Below are 17,254 nucleotides of genomic sequence, written 5' to 3'. Positions count from 1 at the left end.
TGCATCTGGTCACCACATTTTCGTTATAAATGCATAAAATTCGCAGTCGAGTTATAAGAAAACGATATACCTTGTAACAGCAATGAGACTTTTTCAGTTCTCCAACCCTGTTTCCAGAACCGAAACCGATGTCACAACTCTTTTCAACCCCTAATTACAAGACGGCGCGAGTCAAGGCAACGAAGTTTCGACCGAATTTTCCACATTGACAGGGCGTGAAAGCCGATGACCCCGTCATTAGTCAACGCGATTCGACGTTAAAAAATCGTATATTTCGGAGCGGTTTGTCGAACCAGGATCTTGGCATTAACACTTTGAACGACGACGGGAAGGTTGGGTAACGGGGAAGAAAAGAGCGAGAACGGCGCGGCGCAAAGAAAAGACCCGCAACGCATTTCAATGCACCTCGGTGCAGAACATATTCCTCGACACAGCCAGATGCAGCCTGTACACGTGAGACGGTATTCGCGTGTGTCCGTGAGCTTATACGATAGGATCGCAGGCTGCGATCGTACATACACGCAGACGCACACCCTCCCTTTCTAGAGGGAAGCTACTATTCCGCGCTGGGAAGTGCCACTGCAACCTTCCTCCCGCAGGCGTTCCGAGACGAAGAACCCCGGAAAAACAGTCACGTTTATCATCGCGATCCGCTAGCGTGCCTGGATAAACCTACCAAGAGATATAAGTACAAGAAAACGACCGACATGTAAGGATAAAGTGGCCTAATGCAGCGGGCTCAGACCTATAACGATCCCTTTCCGTCGCCGTTATCAAACACGCCGTATATAGGTTGAGGGTGTTGCCATCCCCGCGATAATATCCACCTGGAAGCGACTACCTGTATGGTCAACGGAGTTTTTGCGGGACTTTTTCGATGCGCGCGAAAGACACAGTTGCGAGTCTCCGGCGATTCTATGTATAATATATTCTGCGAGCATACAGAGTCCGGGGGAAATTCTGTCCCTTTATGAAAAACGCTCCCTTCTTTTCTGCAAATGTTCAGTGTTTTAATCCATTTTGTTTTCCAGATTATTTACGTTCTTTTATGTCTGTTAGTTCTGTTTGTGAAAATGAGAAACGATAAACTGTGAGTTTCTCAATTATTGAAATCCACAATGGAGGAATAAAGAAGAAAAAAAAAGAAAGAAGAAAAAAATAATTAAAATTATTATTAGTAAAGGTAGAAGATTATTTACGTTCTTTTATGTCTGTTAGTCCTGTTTGTGAAAATGAGAAACGATAAACTGTGAGTTTCTCAATTATTGAAATCCACAATGGAGGAATAAAGAAGAAAAAGAAAGAAAGAAGAAAAAAATAATTAAAATTATTATTGGTAAAGGTAGAAGATTATTTACGTTCTTTTATGTCTGTTAGTCCTGTTTGTGAAAATGAGAAACGATAAACTGTGAGTTTCAATTATTATTGAAATCCACAAAGGAGGAATAAAGAAGAAAAAAGAAAGAAGAAAAAAATAATTAAAATTATTATTAGTAAAGGTAGAAGACTTCCCATCGATCATTCAAGTCAACGAATGAGTTAAAATTAGCTTTACAAAATGCGTGGAACGTAATTAGAATAGCCGAGTGTGCGACGATCATTAATAATTTTCGATGAAGGCTTCGAAAACGTGTTCAAGAAAACCGCGTTCGTCGAAGAAAAGCAAGACAATGAATCATATTCTAATACATAAAGACAAGCGACCTGGCCTTCCTACATAAAGATCCTTGTCAATGATTGGACTTTGTTTTACATCTCGAATTCCATTAGTCTTTTTGACTTGAAAAATTATATTTAACTGCAACCAAAACAATTGTATTTACACTAACTATAGACCATACTGAAACATATCTTTAAAGTCTTAAGTATCCTTTGAGTGCTAAATATGCCAGTTTGTATTTCGAATTCAGAAAGTTTAGCATAATTTCCTCAGTAATATAGAAAATTGTGCCAACTATGTGGGAGAACATTAAAATGTAGTCAACTAATGAAATTAAATTTAGGAAAAATATTTGCGATTCGTTGCATTTATAAATCAAAATAATTATGAAAACGTGCTGTTTAATACTCGATATTGGGTATTATTCGTGTATACGTTTCGTGCATATTTGCGTCTTCTTCGGGTCATATATCAATGTCATATGTCATAATCTTTGCACATTTATCGTGCATGAACGTCCGGTATTTATTAACAATGTGCTTAAATCACATAACAAATGACCTTAAACGTTTTAAACGAGCACGTGGTAGAAATAATAAATGGACCATGCCAGAGAAATCAAACAGAGTACTTTTAGAATATACTGTAACGCTGTACTTTTAACGAATCAATGTATTTCTACCTTCACGTTGTTCACATCCCTAAGAACAAAGTATCTTCTAATGAAACTTCGTTGAGCGAGATTCTGCTTCAGATAATTACTACAACGAATAAAGCTTTCCATAGAGTTATAAAATGCAAAATTTAGAATTTAATGCAGCCATTTTATATGTTGATCCGCAGCAGATACCACACGGAAGACCGAATTTCACTAGACCCTATTTTCTCTAAATTCGCCCTTTAAAACGACAATTCCGTGTATACATCCGCAGTCTATTAACAAGAAACTACATATAAAACGCATTAGTGTGCACGTGCACGTGAACTTCTATGAACAGAAGAGGGCAGTTACCCCAGTCTCGGACGCACGAAAGTTGCTCGCAGCCGGGCACAGTAGTGCTCCGCAACAGCGGAACCCAGAAAAATAATCCCGTTTATCAACGTGCACTGCCTGCGAAAAGTACACCAGCGTAAAATTATTTCGAAGCTCGACTTTCGATAGCTGGCCGCTGCGCTATCATCCCATTTCATTTCGATCTCCAAAAGATAAAATTGGCACGTCGCCAGACAGCCTCAGCCATTTTGTTGTATTACTTTTTGGTAACTTGACTTTGGACATTTCCGTTGAACACGAGCTGCTACAATTTACAAATTACATTGATCCATCGGTCCAGGCCAGAATAAAGTTCCTCTATCATCCTTTTAACATTAGCTACGTTGTTAACATTCGTGGCGCGTACGACATTTCCAGGAAGTGTTACGTTTCATAAAATATTGCAGCAATGAGGATTTCGATCGCGGATCGTAGATTCTTATTTCGAAAGCCGAACCATTTTCTATGCTATCCGGCAAATTCGACATCTTCAATAGTAAACCTACCGCGCTGGTCTAAATGAGCTGTCTCGCATCTTTTCTAGAGAATTATTTAAATTATAAAGACGTTATCACTGGAAATAATTGAATAAATATCTTAACGTTAGAACTATCGTGCCCTAAACCTGACTAACGTATATTGTTTCATAAAAATCACAAGATTCGATTTATTTAAACTACTTACGATTTTTATTACAATATATGCTTGAATGAAGAAGTTCGTATAAAAACTTCTGACATAAATATTTTTACAGTACCAACGTTTGTAAAAGAGAAAAGTCAGAAACCAGTCAGTTTGACCGGTTTGGTAGTTCTATTGAAATCTCTATATAAATTCAGTCTCGTTATTCTTATAAAATAGTACACGTTAATCGCATTTGGTGCTCGGTAGATTCAGTTTTAAACCTTCCGTGCAAAATTATCCAAGGATGTACGGTGGTTCCGTGATTCTTCGACAAGATACTATCAAGAGTGAAACTCTTGAAGTTGAATCAAGTTTGAAGTCTGCGAAGAGAGCAACGTTAGGCGAATGTGTCAACGTCTAGAATATCATCGAACAGAGTGTATCGAGTGCTCAATCGGTTCGAGGAGCTGGATCGAGCTAATCGATCGGCTCGCAAGATCGATTAGATTGCCGTATCATCGGGACGATTTACCGAACGACCCGACGCAGGTTGGTTGGAAACACTCGTCGGGAGGGTAGAAATGTTTGAACGCGATGTCCGGGTCGAAATAGAGCTCGTTCGGTAGGGCGTAGGAGCCGTCGCGACGCGTCGAGGAGGCGGAGAGTCCGTGCAGAACCGTCTTTTTCTATCGGCGAGTGCAACGAACAGAGCTTGCGCCATGACGGGCCGCCGACAGTGCGCAGCCCCGCTCGGCCAGGCTAGTGCATGCGCAATGGTATATTGATCCCGGAAAATCTGAGATACACGTAACATCATCCAGTGGTCCATTGGCTGTACACAATGTCATTTCTGTTCTCGGTTTTTCCGGCGTCTCGCGACCGAAACGGGACCGGAGCGCGTCAGTAATGCGCGGCAACGCATCGATTCTTCGTTACGTTCACGATCGGCCCGTGGTATCGCGAGGATGAGCATTCAAAGAGGCCGCGTTAGAATATGATACTCTTGAGAGCGCACGGGATCAGATTCGTTGGGAAGCGTGCTTCGGGGAGCCTGAACGGAATCGAAACGCAAGTACGTAACCTCGGAGCTTTATAAACTAGAACGGGTAGACCGAAGACCGTCGATCCCCCGTGAAATCGATCGAGCGGATTCAAACGATGCCTGCTCGAACGAGCCTGCCCCCCCTCCCCACCCCTCTCTCGAGAAATAATTAACGATTGCAATTTGCAGATAAAGTTGCGCGAAACACTTCGGCCGACCGTTGACAAGATTGACAACTCGGATCTACGGCCGAGCATGGAATAGCATAGAGTGTTGCGTTCGAAGCCGGTGCGTCCACCGCGTAAGTGTGAACAATCGCCGAGGGGTTGCTCGGGGTCTGGACCGCGAGGAAACTTCACGGGAAAGTGTAGAGAGAACTCGAAGACGCGACACGTTTCGTTAGCTGTCCCGTACGAATCGCGTCGAGCGAGCGCTACCGCGAACAGGACTCAATTATACACGCGATAACAGCATGACATTTCGCGTAGGAACGGCAGAGAGAAAACTTAACGAGCGTAGCCGGTTTCGATTTAATATTAAATCGCGTTCAGCAGCGAACGCAACAGGTTCGTAATTCCGCGAGCAGCGACGGCTCGCAGGGCTTGATTAACTCGTCGGTGTCACGCTAAACGCCGGCACATTATACTTTTCCCGCTACTCGACCGACTCGGCGCACCGAACGTGTTACACATTCGCCCGTGTCTGCTCTTCGTGTGCAGGAACCTAATTGAGCTCCCGAAGACCTAGACGCGCTGGAGATGTTATTGCGAACGATCATCCTGATCCTTATGGCGAGGCTGTGCTACGCCAATCCCGATGCCAAGAGACTCTACGACGACTTGCTGTCCAATTACAATCGACTGATTCGACCTGTATCCAACAACACGGACACCGTCGTCGTCAAACTCGGGCTACGTCTGTCGCAGCTCATAGATCTCGTACGTAATTCACGCGTTCCATCTATCATTCGTCCAGCGATCTCGCCGAGAATCTAACGAAAGCCGAGTTCGACGGTTTCAGAACTTGAAAGATCAGATCCTCACGACGAACGTTTGGCTGGAGCACGTAAGTCGACGAACTTGTTGCTAGTTCAAGCGTAGGCGGGATCGCGAGGTTAACGCGACGAATTTCTTGGCAGGAATGGCAGGACCACAAGTTCCAATGGGATCCGGCGGAATACGGGGGTGTCACTGAACTCTACGTGCCCAGCGAGCATATATGGCTTCCCGACATTGTCCTCTACAATAAGTGAGCGATCGAAACCTTTAATTTTATTATTTAATTTTTTAGTTAATGTTTAGTTTAAATTTATATATCTTTAATATGGGTAGGCAGAGTAGGTAATTAATTTATATAATTATTAACGTCGAGACTGAGGATTCTCGTGCACTCGCGGCTCGCAAAAATTTGAAAAACGAACTTCAAATTTCTTGGTTCTGCAACGATCGAAAATACGAAGAAGCTTTTACGTTGTTTCTTTGTTTCACTTTTATATTTGCACACCGATTTATAAGAGTATAAATCTGCACGAACGTGATCAGCCTGAGCGCGACGAGGCTATCGACGCGTCCGCGATCATTCACGGAACGATGAATTTTCAGCGCCGACGGGGAGTACGGAGTGACGACAATGACGAAAGCGATTCTACATTACACGGGAAAAGTGCTGTGGACACCGCCAGCGATTTTCAAGTCTTCGTGCGAGATAGACGTCAGGTACTTCCCGTTCGATCAACAAACCTGTTTCATGAAATTCGGATCGTGGACATACGACGGATTTCAGGTACGCGAGCAATACTCCAGTTGTCTAGATATTCGAAAAAGTTCGCTCTAAAACAAATGTCGGTCTTTCTTAGATCGACCTGAAGCATATCAATCAGAATATGGGAGACAAAGTCGAGGTTGGCATCGATCTCCGGGAGTACTATCCCAGCGTCGAATGGGACATACTGGGGGTTCCGGCGGAGCGACACGAGAAGTACTACCCCTGCTGCCAGGAACCGTATCCCGACATCTTCTTCAACATCACCTTGCGCCGGAAAACCTTGTTTTATACCGTGAACCTGATCGTGCCCTGCGTGAGCATCTCCTATCTGTCGGTGCTGGCCTTCTACCTGCCAGCCGACTCCGGAGAGAAGATCGCGCTCTGCATCAATATCCTGCTGTCGCAGACCATGTTCTTCCTTCTAATATCGGAAATCATACCGTCAACGTCGCTAGCTCTGCCATTGCTAGGCAAATATTTGCTGTTCACGATGATTCTCGTGGGTCTCTCGGTTGTGATCACGATCATCATACTGAACGTTCACTATCGGAAGCCTAGCACTCACAAAATGGCGCCGTGGATCAGGAAGATCTTCATACGAAGATTACCGAAGTTGCTTTTAATGAGGGTGCCGGACGACCTGCTGAACGATCTAGCCGCGCACAAGATACATGGCAGAGGGCGATCGGGTACGAAGGACAAGTTCACTGCTGCTGTTGCGGCTGCCATGCAGTCGTCGTCGATAGTCTCTTCCCCGGACTCTGCTCGTCATCAACGAATCGGCGGTAAGAGTCTCCGTCGAGTTTACTGAGCGCAGGATTGGATACACAAATGAATGCGATCTAATTGCTTATTGGATACACGAATATTTTTTATTCGGGATAAGGCAAGCGCAGCAAACTTCTTACCCCTGCGTCGTGTCGCCAGCCAACATTGTATGTGCCGCGCAGTAGTAGCTTTACTCTAGTTACAGAGCAGTTTTTATCGTCGAGGTACTTGTCAACAAACAATTCTTGATGAGAAAGCACCATTCGTGTTAAATTGAATCGATAGCTTTTTTCGTTCGCCAATCTTGTTCTTATATTATACTAACGGACGAAATACTTCTAACTGTGGAGTGGACGTTGAAGATGACCAAAGTGCAAACTGTGTACTATCGTTAACGTCCTAAGCCAGTTTGCGTTCTGCGTTCATAGACTGTTCCCTGTGGACAGGATATTTCGTGTCTTATCAGTTTCTCACTTTTATCATTTTCTACATCCACTCTTTAATTTATTTCTAATTCAGGATGTAACGGTTTGCACACGACGAGTGCGCACAACAGATTCCTGGGAGGCTTAGGTGGATACAACGGACTTCCCACAGTGATGTCCGGGTTAGACGAGTCACTGAGCGACGTAACCCCGAAGAAGAAGTATCCGTTCGAACTCGAGAAGGCTCTGCACAACGTGATGTTCATTCAGCACCATATACAACGGCAAGACGAATTTAACGCGGTAAGCGACCCCGTATCGGATTACAAGATCTACTTTCTCTATTGACCCTAGAAAAATTAATTTACCAATTAAAAAATGTTAAGGAATTGTATTTATACAATATTCCATTTATCAATCCAAAATTGATAAGTATCGAAGAACCGTTTCCAAAGATGATATCAAGAATAAAGTGGTTATGCGTGCAGAAGCTTTCGTTTAATTTCTCCAGGGTCAAGTTTCTTAAAATCTAAAAGGAGCGAGTACTTTATAATCATGAATTTCGCAGTAATGAATCTCTCTGCTACTGCAGGAAGATCAAGATTGGGGTTTCGTAGCGATGGTTCTCGACCGACTATTCCTCTGGATCTTCACGATAAGTTCCATCGTCGGCACGTTCGCGATCCTTTGCGAAGCTCCGGCGCTTTACGACGACACCAAACCAATCGACATGGAATACTCTTCCGTGGCTCAACAGCAATTTCTTCCCCGTGGCAATCTGCTGGATACTCTCGCGTAGAATCGACGATGCGGAGCTACTTGGAAACGCGAAACTTCACGTGTCGACTTCATATCCTTCCCTTGTTACCCTTCATTTCTCTTCATAGATCTCACGCTAGTCTCTGCAGAAAGGATAGCTCCTGCAACTCCCGAGAGCCTTCTTCTCTCTTCCTCTCTTCGTCACTGTCTCACTACGCATACAATTCGCGATAGCGTGTTGTGTATAAAAGATACTTCATTTATATGAGTACTAATCACTGTAGCATGCGCGCACGTTGAACAAGTGCTCTTGAACCACCAGTAAATCCGTTATCGTACCGCTAATAGAGTCGTTGCAGTATCAAATAGGTACTCGTAGGGATTTTGTAACCATCAGTTACATAGAAACTGATTCCGAACGGGATATAACTGTACGAATCAAAGTCTAGCCGCGTGTAGCGCAACTCGTCTTTTGCTCGAGTCTAATAACTAAGATCGCTCAAGTTTATGCGCTTATTGTACGCAGTAAAATCTCCGAAATAATCGCGAAACATAAAAGCTGATTCGATTCGATGCAGTTTCGTTTTATCATCAATTTATTGGGATCAATTGCGATGGTGTTCACAAAAATGTTCGAATTGATTTGCAAAAGTGTAAATCCGCATAAACTTGCGCGACCTACCAATTAACTTCTCGAGCGACGCTCGAGAATATGTTTCCGTAGCGTACGTACGAGACTTTTACAACCTAACAAAATATAAACCATTGTTTCTCATTTACGAAACAAGTGTATATATACTCGAATCTGTTCAACATCTTGTACACTTATAAAAATAAAATAAACAACTGTTACAACGTAACACCGGCGTTCGAGTTCGTTCAGCATTGTGAATTCTATGGGGTTCAGCTTTTCGTTTAAAACAAACGTATATTTTATTATTCCAAACACATACATGAAAAATATTGTACATTAAATGCATATTCTGTGGAATACATCGATATTAGTAAACATTGAAACGCAGCAAAACGACTCGTTCTCGGTTTCATAACGTCCTTTGTTCATTAATATAAATAGCTTGAATAAATGTATAGTTGTCATTCGAGCCGAAAGTACAAACACGTCGAGTTCAAGTTCCTATAGATTCGCTTCGATAAAATTCGGACGACGCTTTCCTAAATAATCCGATTTCACAGCAACTCTCTGTCGTACAAATATCACTCACTTTCTCCCGGTTACTTTCGTGCGACGGGTTCGACGAAAATCTCGGAAGCATGGAAAACCCTAGATAGTCGCTAATCTCGATCTTTGCGCGGAATCAGCTGCATGCTGGAAGTGGGGCATATATATCTTCTGATATGCCCTCTATATAGCACTCTCTTTCACTGCCTTTCTACGAGGAAATACATCGAAAAAGGCAAAGGAACGACACTTAATGTTAAATTAAAACTAAGAAACGGACGAGAATTAAACTGTCCCTCCATGTTTTACGATTCGAATAAAATCAATTGACTTAAGAAGATCACAGAAATGGCAAATTGATCTCGCATGAATACGAAATGGCAAGCTAATCTAATCCGGTAGTGTTTATAATTCGGTAAACACTATTCTTCGCTGTTCTCGCACGGAGAATATTGTTTATCATTATCTGGTTCACATTTTAAGCGGATCACCATCCCAGAGATGGACGGTAATTGCGGCTTTAATAATACCTAACGCGTTTATCTTTCTATAGATAAAAATATTTTCAGAAAGCAATGGAATGCGACAAATTGCAATTAGGAGGAACCAGTTCTCGGACCGAACACGCTTGAAAATGGTCTAATTCTATCTGTAAGACACACGTACGCGAGCGTACCACCCACACCCGCACTCGCACCCATTCATCAAATTCATCAAATCCATGTCGAATATAAACACATAATCGTCGCCGACTATCACTCGTATCAGTTTACATACGTGTCGTCTCGCAAGGAATAAGCGTCATATAATAGTATTTCTGATACAAACTATGACAATCGTGTCAAACTGTCCATTCTCTTGGAACACTCTGTCGGTCGCACGAACACGATTAACACACCTTGACGACGGTTTCGACGGCCCGAGAACAGAGCATCGAGACCAGGGAAGCCGTAGATTAGTCTCCATGAATCGATATATCAATTACGCTTGACATTTTTATTACCACTTTCAATCCAACGGCCGAGCGATATCGTTCGAAACGGAACGATCCGTCCCCAAGATGTGAAATTTACTAAATGAGATGAACACTATTAGCTATAGCTGTCTGTTCATAATAAGGAAAGGCAAAAACGATTAAACGTCGAGGAAATGTGCGGAATCGTCATACTGTCGACGTTATTGCGGAATTAGCAAAGAAATACTCTCCAAGGATACTGTTCGAAACGTTGCGACATCGTGTTTCATTGCGTAAAAAAATCGTAATTGATTATACAAATAATGAACGTGTTTTCGACTCAGATTCAACCCTTCCACGTCCCGATAAAACTTTTACAATTCGGACAAAAGTGGTGGACACTCATGAAACTGCTCATGCAGTACGGCAGGCACGAGCAAAGGCAACACCTGAAATTCAAAGATCATTGGTCACAAAAATCGTTTGCCCACCATATTCCAACACCTTAGGAAATATAACACTATTTACATCAATGCTGGATAGACGGTGAAGACAGTTGCATACGATAGTGATGACAGAAAGTGAGTGTACAACGAACACAAATGACAAAGTTAATAAGCACATATGTATCGACAACTGTCAATACAGCTGATCTATGAGTAATTTTACAAGTCGTGGGTTTCGAGAAGAGAAATGAAGAAATGACTTGGTAATAACAAAATTCATGCGATGCAATGCAATTAATAGAAGCATGTTATTTCTAAATGTCAAGAGGGCAGGAAAACAGGAAAACGAACTGATTAAAAGATCAAAGCTCAAAAGAACAAAGTAGCTGAGTGGTGGAAAATGCAAGCGGAGTTTTAATACCGAGTCTACTTCTTTATGTTATGTTGATTACTTAACCACGAAATAAGAGATTAGAAAAAAAAGATGCACCTTGCTTGTGTTCATTTCAGAGGGCTCAGAACAGCTAAAATTAACGACTTCAGATGGACTGCTTTGACATGGTTCGATAAACAAACCGATACTTTTTAGTTTTAACACATAGTTTTCGATACATTCACGAGAAATTCATTAGAATGGAGTGACAAAAATAGTCCTATGGATCACATCATTATAAACGGTATACACAGCTTGAAATGAGTAATATTTACACCCAAAAAGCATAACATGTGGAACTTGTTAAGTGAATTCGGACAAAAATTATAGATGTGATACAGAAAACAGTCTATTTCGTACTCATATCTTAATAATTTATAAATTACTTCGCACTAATTCGACATTGATGTCCAAGTTCCACTCTATGAACTTAAAATTTGCAGTGAATATATGAAGTTTAGAGATAAATGGCTTTAAAGTTTGCAACTATGTTTCTTCGAATGTATGATTTAAAGATCTACAAGTCAGACAGTGTGCTTTATACTGCATGATTTTATTCGTATTTGTCATTTTTCTTCCTAACATCTTGATATGGATTCCGATATGATACACAGGTATGCATATTAGGTGGACCTTATTTTTCGACTATCGAATTTTGTACAGTACACTCCCTATAATTGTGACTGTAGCTGAAAAAATAATCTATGCAAACTATAGTCTATTGCTATACCGAAAGAAAATACAAAGTTAATGTAGCAAAGAAATCATGACTTTGAAAACTCAAAAACTGACCAAAAAATATAATATTTTCTTTGAAATTATATACGTATTTCGTCGAACGATACAATTTTCGTTTGAGACTTTTTTCCATATATTTGTAAACGATGATTTTACTTTAATAACTTTACATTTACTTTGTATTTTTTTCCGCATAGTTATAGAGCATGAAGAGACAAATTCAATGAGGTATAAACATGAATGTTCACGTTATACTGTAATAGAGAAAACACAAATTTCAAAAATAAAAAAATTTCAATAAGGCACGGATTCCGGTTGTCTGATCGATCTTAAATTTTGTACCGATTATTTCTTCAGTCAGTGTCACAATTTGGGGGGGGGGGTGAGGGGAAGTCCGAAAAAATTAATCTTTTCAGCAAGGTCCAACCTAATGCACATAGCATCAAGGTTGCCAGGGATTTCTTCCAATGTCATGTGACTCCGTTCGTGACGTCACGGATGAACAGTTGAACAGAGTATACGATGATAACCCTGTTACCCTCCATCCCTACTCCGCTCAACTGCTCATCCGTGACGTCACGGATGAAGACAAGTGACATTTGAGGGAATACCCTGACAATCCTGCATAGTATCCTGGATAGCAAGCACACAGAAAAGTGTTTTAAACTTTGTATCTTATAATGTTCACAAGCAATAAGACTGAAATCAACGATAAAATATTGGTTTCTCGAAATTTTAACAGTGCTATATCCCTTTAAAAAATGGCGTCATTACATTCCTTTCGCTAGTGATAGGCGCGCGTAAGTGGTTTTAGTATTAAGTTACTCACCCGAGTAAACAGAGAACGATGCAACAAATGTGGGCAGTCGGCTGGTGATCCGATATCGTGGTGGTTTTGATGCTGGAGTAGCAGTTGGGACAAGACAGTTTTGTGGGGTTCGGGCCCAGCGCGTACGTCACCACCGGCTGAGGAATAAATCTAACTTCCGTCGATGATGGAACATTTGGATTCGGATTGAACTGTGTCTGCGATTGACTCGGTGGCTCGCTAGCAGCGGGATAATTTGTCGGATATGACGGTGCCGGTTGATTTGTCGGTTGATTATCTGAAATCGTTTACCATCGGTTAGCTTCATGAACCAACCACATACTAGCGGAAGCGAGGTATTGCAGGGCTGGTTTCAATCTGACTGCGTAAACGTGAGGGTTACCAACCCATATGGCCCTATTTAGCCACCAAATTGTAATTTGAACATTACTTACTGAAAATTACTTCTGATAATAATGCTATCATATTGTTACTGGAGAATATAAAATTCGTTTCATACAATATATCATATATAAAAACATATCGCATGCGGCTTTATATTTGAAAGAAATCAATAATTTCTATGTTTCTAGTTTCCAAATCCTACCATGTTATGAAACAGAGTACGGCAGCAGTGAGCTGATTAATAAGGACGTATGTGTTTGAACGTCTCGCTTTCTCGACTTGCGCGACGCTACGAAGAAAAAACTGTATTTAAAAGAAAACAGCACCTATGGTAACTGTTACCAGAACAATTTCAAGTGTTCAACTATGGCAGAGTTATCCTACTGCTTCTTATTGTTCTGTTTCTGCTATGGTAAAATCGCAAACGATCTCGTCATTATGAAGATCGTGCCGCAAAACGTAGATGGCACTGAATTGGAGCACGCTGTAATCAAATAGTTAATACGAGTTCTACGTACAAAATGGTGCTGGCATAGCTGATGGTGGTGATACTGGGTATGGAGGATTGGCCATATTTCCAACAGCTTCTTCATAAGAAGGGGGTGCCATTGGCGGAGCTACTGTTGGTGGCGGTGCTGATGGTTCAGCACTCCCACTTGCAAACCCTACATTCTTCTCCATCTTGTCCTAAAAACATTTTCATACATCCAGACTTCGTTAAATATTTCTTGAGCACTTTTTTAATGAAAAAATTTTAATAATTTCTATTAATTCTCTGGTTCTTAAACTAGTTCCCTTCGCTTATTCGCGATCATTGGAACGTGTACAACAATATCCTTCGAAAAAAGAATAAAAGAAAATGTCATAAAAGATTTTGGCATCGGTCGGTTGCGTAACTGGCTCCTAGAAGTTTTATCTCGGGACAACTTCGTGCCGCAGCTCTACTGCCAGATAGCAAGTGCCAATAAACGAGATTATTTTCTACAAACAAGACAACGCAGTTACCCTATATTGCGAGTTACCAAGGGTGGACGTAATTGTTGTTTATTGAGGATCAGACCGCTTGTCCCGTTGCACCCTGTAGTTGGTTCGATCATTATCGCGCATTATTTCAGTCTGGCCTTGATTCGCAACGTAATTGGGTCGTATAGAAGACCGCGAAAGAACACGTTCGCGTTCGAACGCCGTACTGTGCGCCGCTATGAGGACAGACGAGCGCGAAAGTGCTCGCGAACGAATAGAAAGTTGAGAGGATGTGTTGAGTAACCGAGGTAACGCAATATATAATACACGTATACATATGTATGAATCGCGTGAGCCTTCGTGGACTTGCATCCAGGAAGTCTCCGCCTTTGAACTAATCTCGTCCACCTTTTTCCTCGAACAGATCTTTATTCATCTAGCAATGTTGTGATTGCGAACTGCATTACATTTGCAAAGTAAACATTGATCTACGTACTGTAAAAATTCTACTAAACATTTCTAAACATCAAAGAGCTACTGTATCAGAATATGCCTAAATTACATTACTGATTTATTGATTTGCATATATCTTAGAATTTTGACTTTGAAACTGCTATAATATTACGATTGCTAATAATGTTAATCTCTCTGCAAAATTACTAAAAAAAAAAATGGAAAACGAATTTTTACTGTATTATGTAGTTACACATTTTTTGAAATGTAATAAATTATATCGTTGTCAATAATGGAAAATTCTGAATGGATACGAATTAAACTTCCAATTTGTGATAAGAACTCATGATAGCATAATACACTCTTCCTAAAGGATTAACAGATAATTAAAAAAAAACCTAAATGTAAAGTTCTTAATATTTCAAATTTCCAATCGTTGGAACATTTGAATTTTTATTTTACGAGAGAAAACCATCAACTGCGAAGCAATTGAGCTCCCGAATTTGAAGTTGTACTTCAGCTACGCTATAGTCAACTGAAAACGTATACATACAGTGGGACTCGTAACCGGGAAAAATAACCGGACTTATAAGGACCAAGAGAGCCCGGATAAATCGAGACCTAACAAAAAACAGCTGAAAATGTAATATAATGTAATGTAATGTAACTTACATCAAACGACGACTGAAAATTGTGATACACCGTTTGCTCGTACTTATCGTTGAAATATATCATGTATTTACAAATAGAATGTTTTTTTTATGATTACGAACCCGGGCGTTGCCGACAGAATGTAAATAACTGATCTAATTGCAGAAGAAGACTAAGAAATTGTACCGCGTATAACTTTTCTACAAGTTAAACGCGATTTCACTGTACTTTAATAGTGTAGTAGAATGGTCTCATCGGTTTTACTAGAGACACTTCGTGTACGTCATCGTCCCCCCCCCCCTTCCTTCAAAAATATATTGGTCAACCAGCCCTAAATGACTAAACAAACCGAAATGGTCATCGAACTAATAAAAATATACGAATACATCGAATAAGTAGTACGCAAAGTACTCACATTCAATAACATTATCACGCGATCACATGGCTTACCGGAAGAATTCATAATTATCGATCGTCAATGTGTCCTTTATAAGCAGATTAAAGCATTGCAAATAAACATACAAAACAGAACTGCTGAAACAGCGAAGATGGGGGAAAGAACGACATGACAACGTACAAATAATCGATTTTATACAACACTTATTAATACATACCCAAATCAGATAATTGATAAAATGTTTATATTATCGTGACTCGACACCTTCTCTACTAAATTAGACGTGTATTCTATTACATAAGCATCCCAGATGGCAAGGGCGAACACAAAATATTTCTACTTTCAATTAAGTAGCGGCTATTAAACACAAATGTGACGTAAAAGTTTTATGCGTCGATGTAACTCATTTTGCACAATGCTGATTCAATTTATTTTGGCGCAATAGAATTCCGTTTACGTTCGTCCAAGAGCATAATGTCGAAAACAATAATATTAATGCACAATATATTGAAACGCTTACGTGAATTACGACGTTGGATATCCAAATGTAAGCGTGCTCAGCAAAATAGAGGTTATAGTTTTACACTATCGAGCTATGTCTTCCGCAAAAGCATTATTTCACACAATTCATTCTACGATCATTAATGATGTCACAGTTTCGCGATAGAATTTGATTTGCGTGTATTTAGAATAGATAAGAAGAGAAGCACAAGAGACTTTGAAAACGATCGCGTTGTCAGAGGTATGTAAAGCAACTGACAAGACTCTTGTTCTGTTGCAATCTCTGCGAACGACCAATCGCAATGCTGGAACTGGAACTGTTCCAGAAGAGAGTGTAGCAAACATGGCGCCAAATTTGAAAGATATCTATAGTTCTGAAAGAATCTTATTAAAAATGAAGGTTATATAAACTTTCCATTTTCAGTGGACACAGTGTGAAGGTGAGAGTCTTTAATTTGTAAAATAGCCTTCATTTTTTAAGCACTTGAGAAACACAAAAAATGTTTATGTGGAATGCTAAAGTCCAAAAATAAAATAATAAGATGATAAAATAAATAAAAGGAATATACAATAAAAAATAATATAATGTTTATATGCAAGTCATATATATGTGCAGATATAAATTCCTAGTTATAAATTCTAAAATATACAAAATGAATAATTAACTTTTATATTTTACATTTTTTATTATGTGCTTGTAAAATCTTCTCTATCAGAACATTATTTTATGTTGTTTAATTAAATCAAAACTAATTCTCTATAAAACAGATATGACGCATAAAGTAGTGCCTCTCACTATAATAAGTCAAGGCGGCGGCAACCGGCTTAGAATTATGCAGCAGATAGTGAAACTGCTTCTCCTCTAATTGGTCGACGCTTTACAGCTAAACAGTGCTGCCCTCACAGTTTTAGACAAAGAGAGGAAGTGGCGAGTAGGCAAGAGAGCATGACATCAGCACAACACAAGCGAAATAACTCACACCGACGACCAATGTAGCTTGTCCTTACTTTACCATGCTTGCGATCTCACTCTATTCGCGCATTCGTTTACCTGGGGCTCCATCTGAAACACTTCGCGCGATATTCGACTTGTATTTTTCGCCGCGTAGAATTTTCGATCACACAGTTCAGCTTATTCGTGAATGTCTTGAAAGAACAATCATTTCTACAATTATTAAAATTTTCAAAAACCCGTAAGCTACATTTTAGTTAATGGTTTCTACTTTATGAATCTACAAAATTTTGTTAA

At 40.3% G+C, this 17,254-nt stretch overlaps 2 protein-coding genes and 1 long non-coding RNA gene across 8 annotated transcripts; 2 read left to right on the top strand and 1 right to left on the bottom strand.

Annotated features, from left to right (window-relative positions):
- Positions 1-4,117: 4,117 nt before the first annotated feature.
- Positions 4,118-8,935, top strand: nAChRalpha2 (nicotinic acetylcholine receptor alpha2). Of its 3 annotated transcripts, none has more exons than XM_033477396.2 (9): positions 4,118-4,389; positions 4,549-4,660; positions 5,079-5,297; positions 5,380-5,424; positions 5,498-5,607; positions 5,961-6,141; positions 6,215-6,908; positions 7,411-7,619; positions 7,885-8,052. In XM_033477396.2, the coding sequence occupies exons 3-9, from the start codon at positions 5,118-5,120 to the stop codon at positions 7,885-7,887; spliced, it is 1,422 nt and encodes a 473-aa protein (XP_033333287.1). In that variant the 5' UTR covers positions 4,118-4,389; positions 4,549-4,660; positions 5,079-5,117; the 3' UTR covers positions 7,888-8,052. The 3 variants fall into 3 exon arrangements, with proteins under 3 accessions (XP_033333287.1, XP_076380095.1, XP_033333286.1); XM_033477395.2 differs by having other exon boundaries at positions 4,120-4,389; positions 7,909-8,935; XM_076523980.1 differs by lacking the exon at positions 4,549-4,660 and having other exon boundaries at positions 4,119-4,389; positions 7,909-8,935.
- A 48-nt stretch (positions 8,936-8,983) lies between these two features.
- LOC117224446 (uncharacterized) lies at positions 8,984-16,278 on the bottom strand. 4 transcript variants are annotated; one of them, XM_033477399.2, is made up of 4 exons: positions 16,025-16,278; positions 13,559-13,727; positions 12,657-12,933; positions 8,984-10,659 (listed from the first exon to the last, which is right to left on the bottom strand). In XM_033477399.2, the coding sequence occupies exons 2-4, from the start codon at positions 13,719-13,721 to the stop codon at positions 10,557-10,559; spliced, it is 543 nt and encodes a 180-aa protein (XP_033333290.1). In that variant the 5' UTR covers positions 13,722-13,727; positions 16,025-16,278; the 3' UTR covers positions 8,984-10,556. The 4 variants fall into 4 exon arrangements, with proteins under 4 accessions (XP_033333290.1, XP_033333289.1, XP_033333288.1 ...); XM_033477398.2 differs by lacking the exon at positions 16,025-16,278 and adding an exon at positions 15,129-15,316; XM_033477397.2 differs by lacking the exon at positions 16,025-16,278 and adding an exon at positions 14,063-14,337.
- On the top strand, positions 12,927-15,207 carry LOC117224447 (uncharacterized). Its single transcript, XR_004491233.2, has 2 exons — positions 12,927-13,070; positions 13,229-15,207. It is a non-coding gene; the product is annotated as an uncharacterized LOC117224447 (long non-coding RNA).
- Positions 16,279-17,254: the final 976 nt, after the last annotated feature.

This window comes from Megalopta genalis, chromosome 8 (assembly GCF_051020955.1).
Source record: "Megalopta genalis isolate 19385.01 chromosome 8, iyMegGena1_principal, whole genome shotgun sequence".
NCBI lineage: Eukaryota > Metazoa > Arthropoda > Insecta > Hymenoptera > Halictidae > Megalopta > Megalopta genalis.
The sequence above is the reverse complement of the archived record's forward strand: the minus strand, read 5'-3'. Positions and strand labels throughout refer to the sequence as shown.

Excerpts from the sequence above, each read along its gene's own strand:
- nAChRalpha2 (XM_076523980.1), top strand. The coding sequence starts at position 5,118 with ATGTTATTGCGAACGATCATCCTGATCCTTATGGCGAGGCTGTGCTAC. Across the intron at positions 5,298-5,379 it reads TGTCGCAGCTCATAGATCTC|AACTTGAAAGATCAGATCCT; the intron begins GTACGTAATTCA and ends CGACGGTTTCAG. Across the intron at positions 6,909-7,410 it reads TCGTCATCAACGAATCGGCG|GATGTAACGGTTTGCACACG; the intron begins GTAAGAGTCTCC and ends TTTCTAATTCAG.
- LOC117224446 (XM_033477397.2), bottom strand. The coding sequence starts at position 14,137 with ATGATCGAACCAACTACAGGGTGCAACGGGACAAGCGGTCTGATCCTC. Across the intron at positions 13,728-14,062 it reads AACAATTACGTCCACCCTTG|GACAAGATGGAGAAGAATGT; the intron begins GTAACTCGCAAT and ends AAATGTTTTTAG. Across the intron at positions 12,934-13,558 it reads AGCTATGCCAGCACCATTTT|ATAATCAACCGACAAATCAA; the intron begins GTACGTAGAACT and ends AAACGATTTCAG.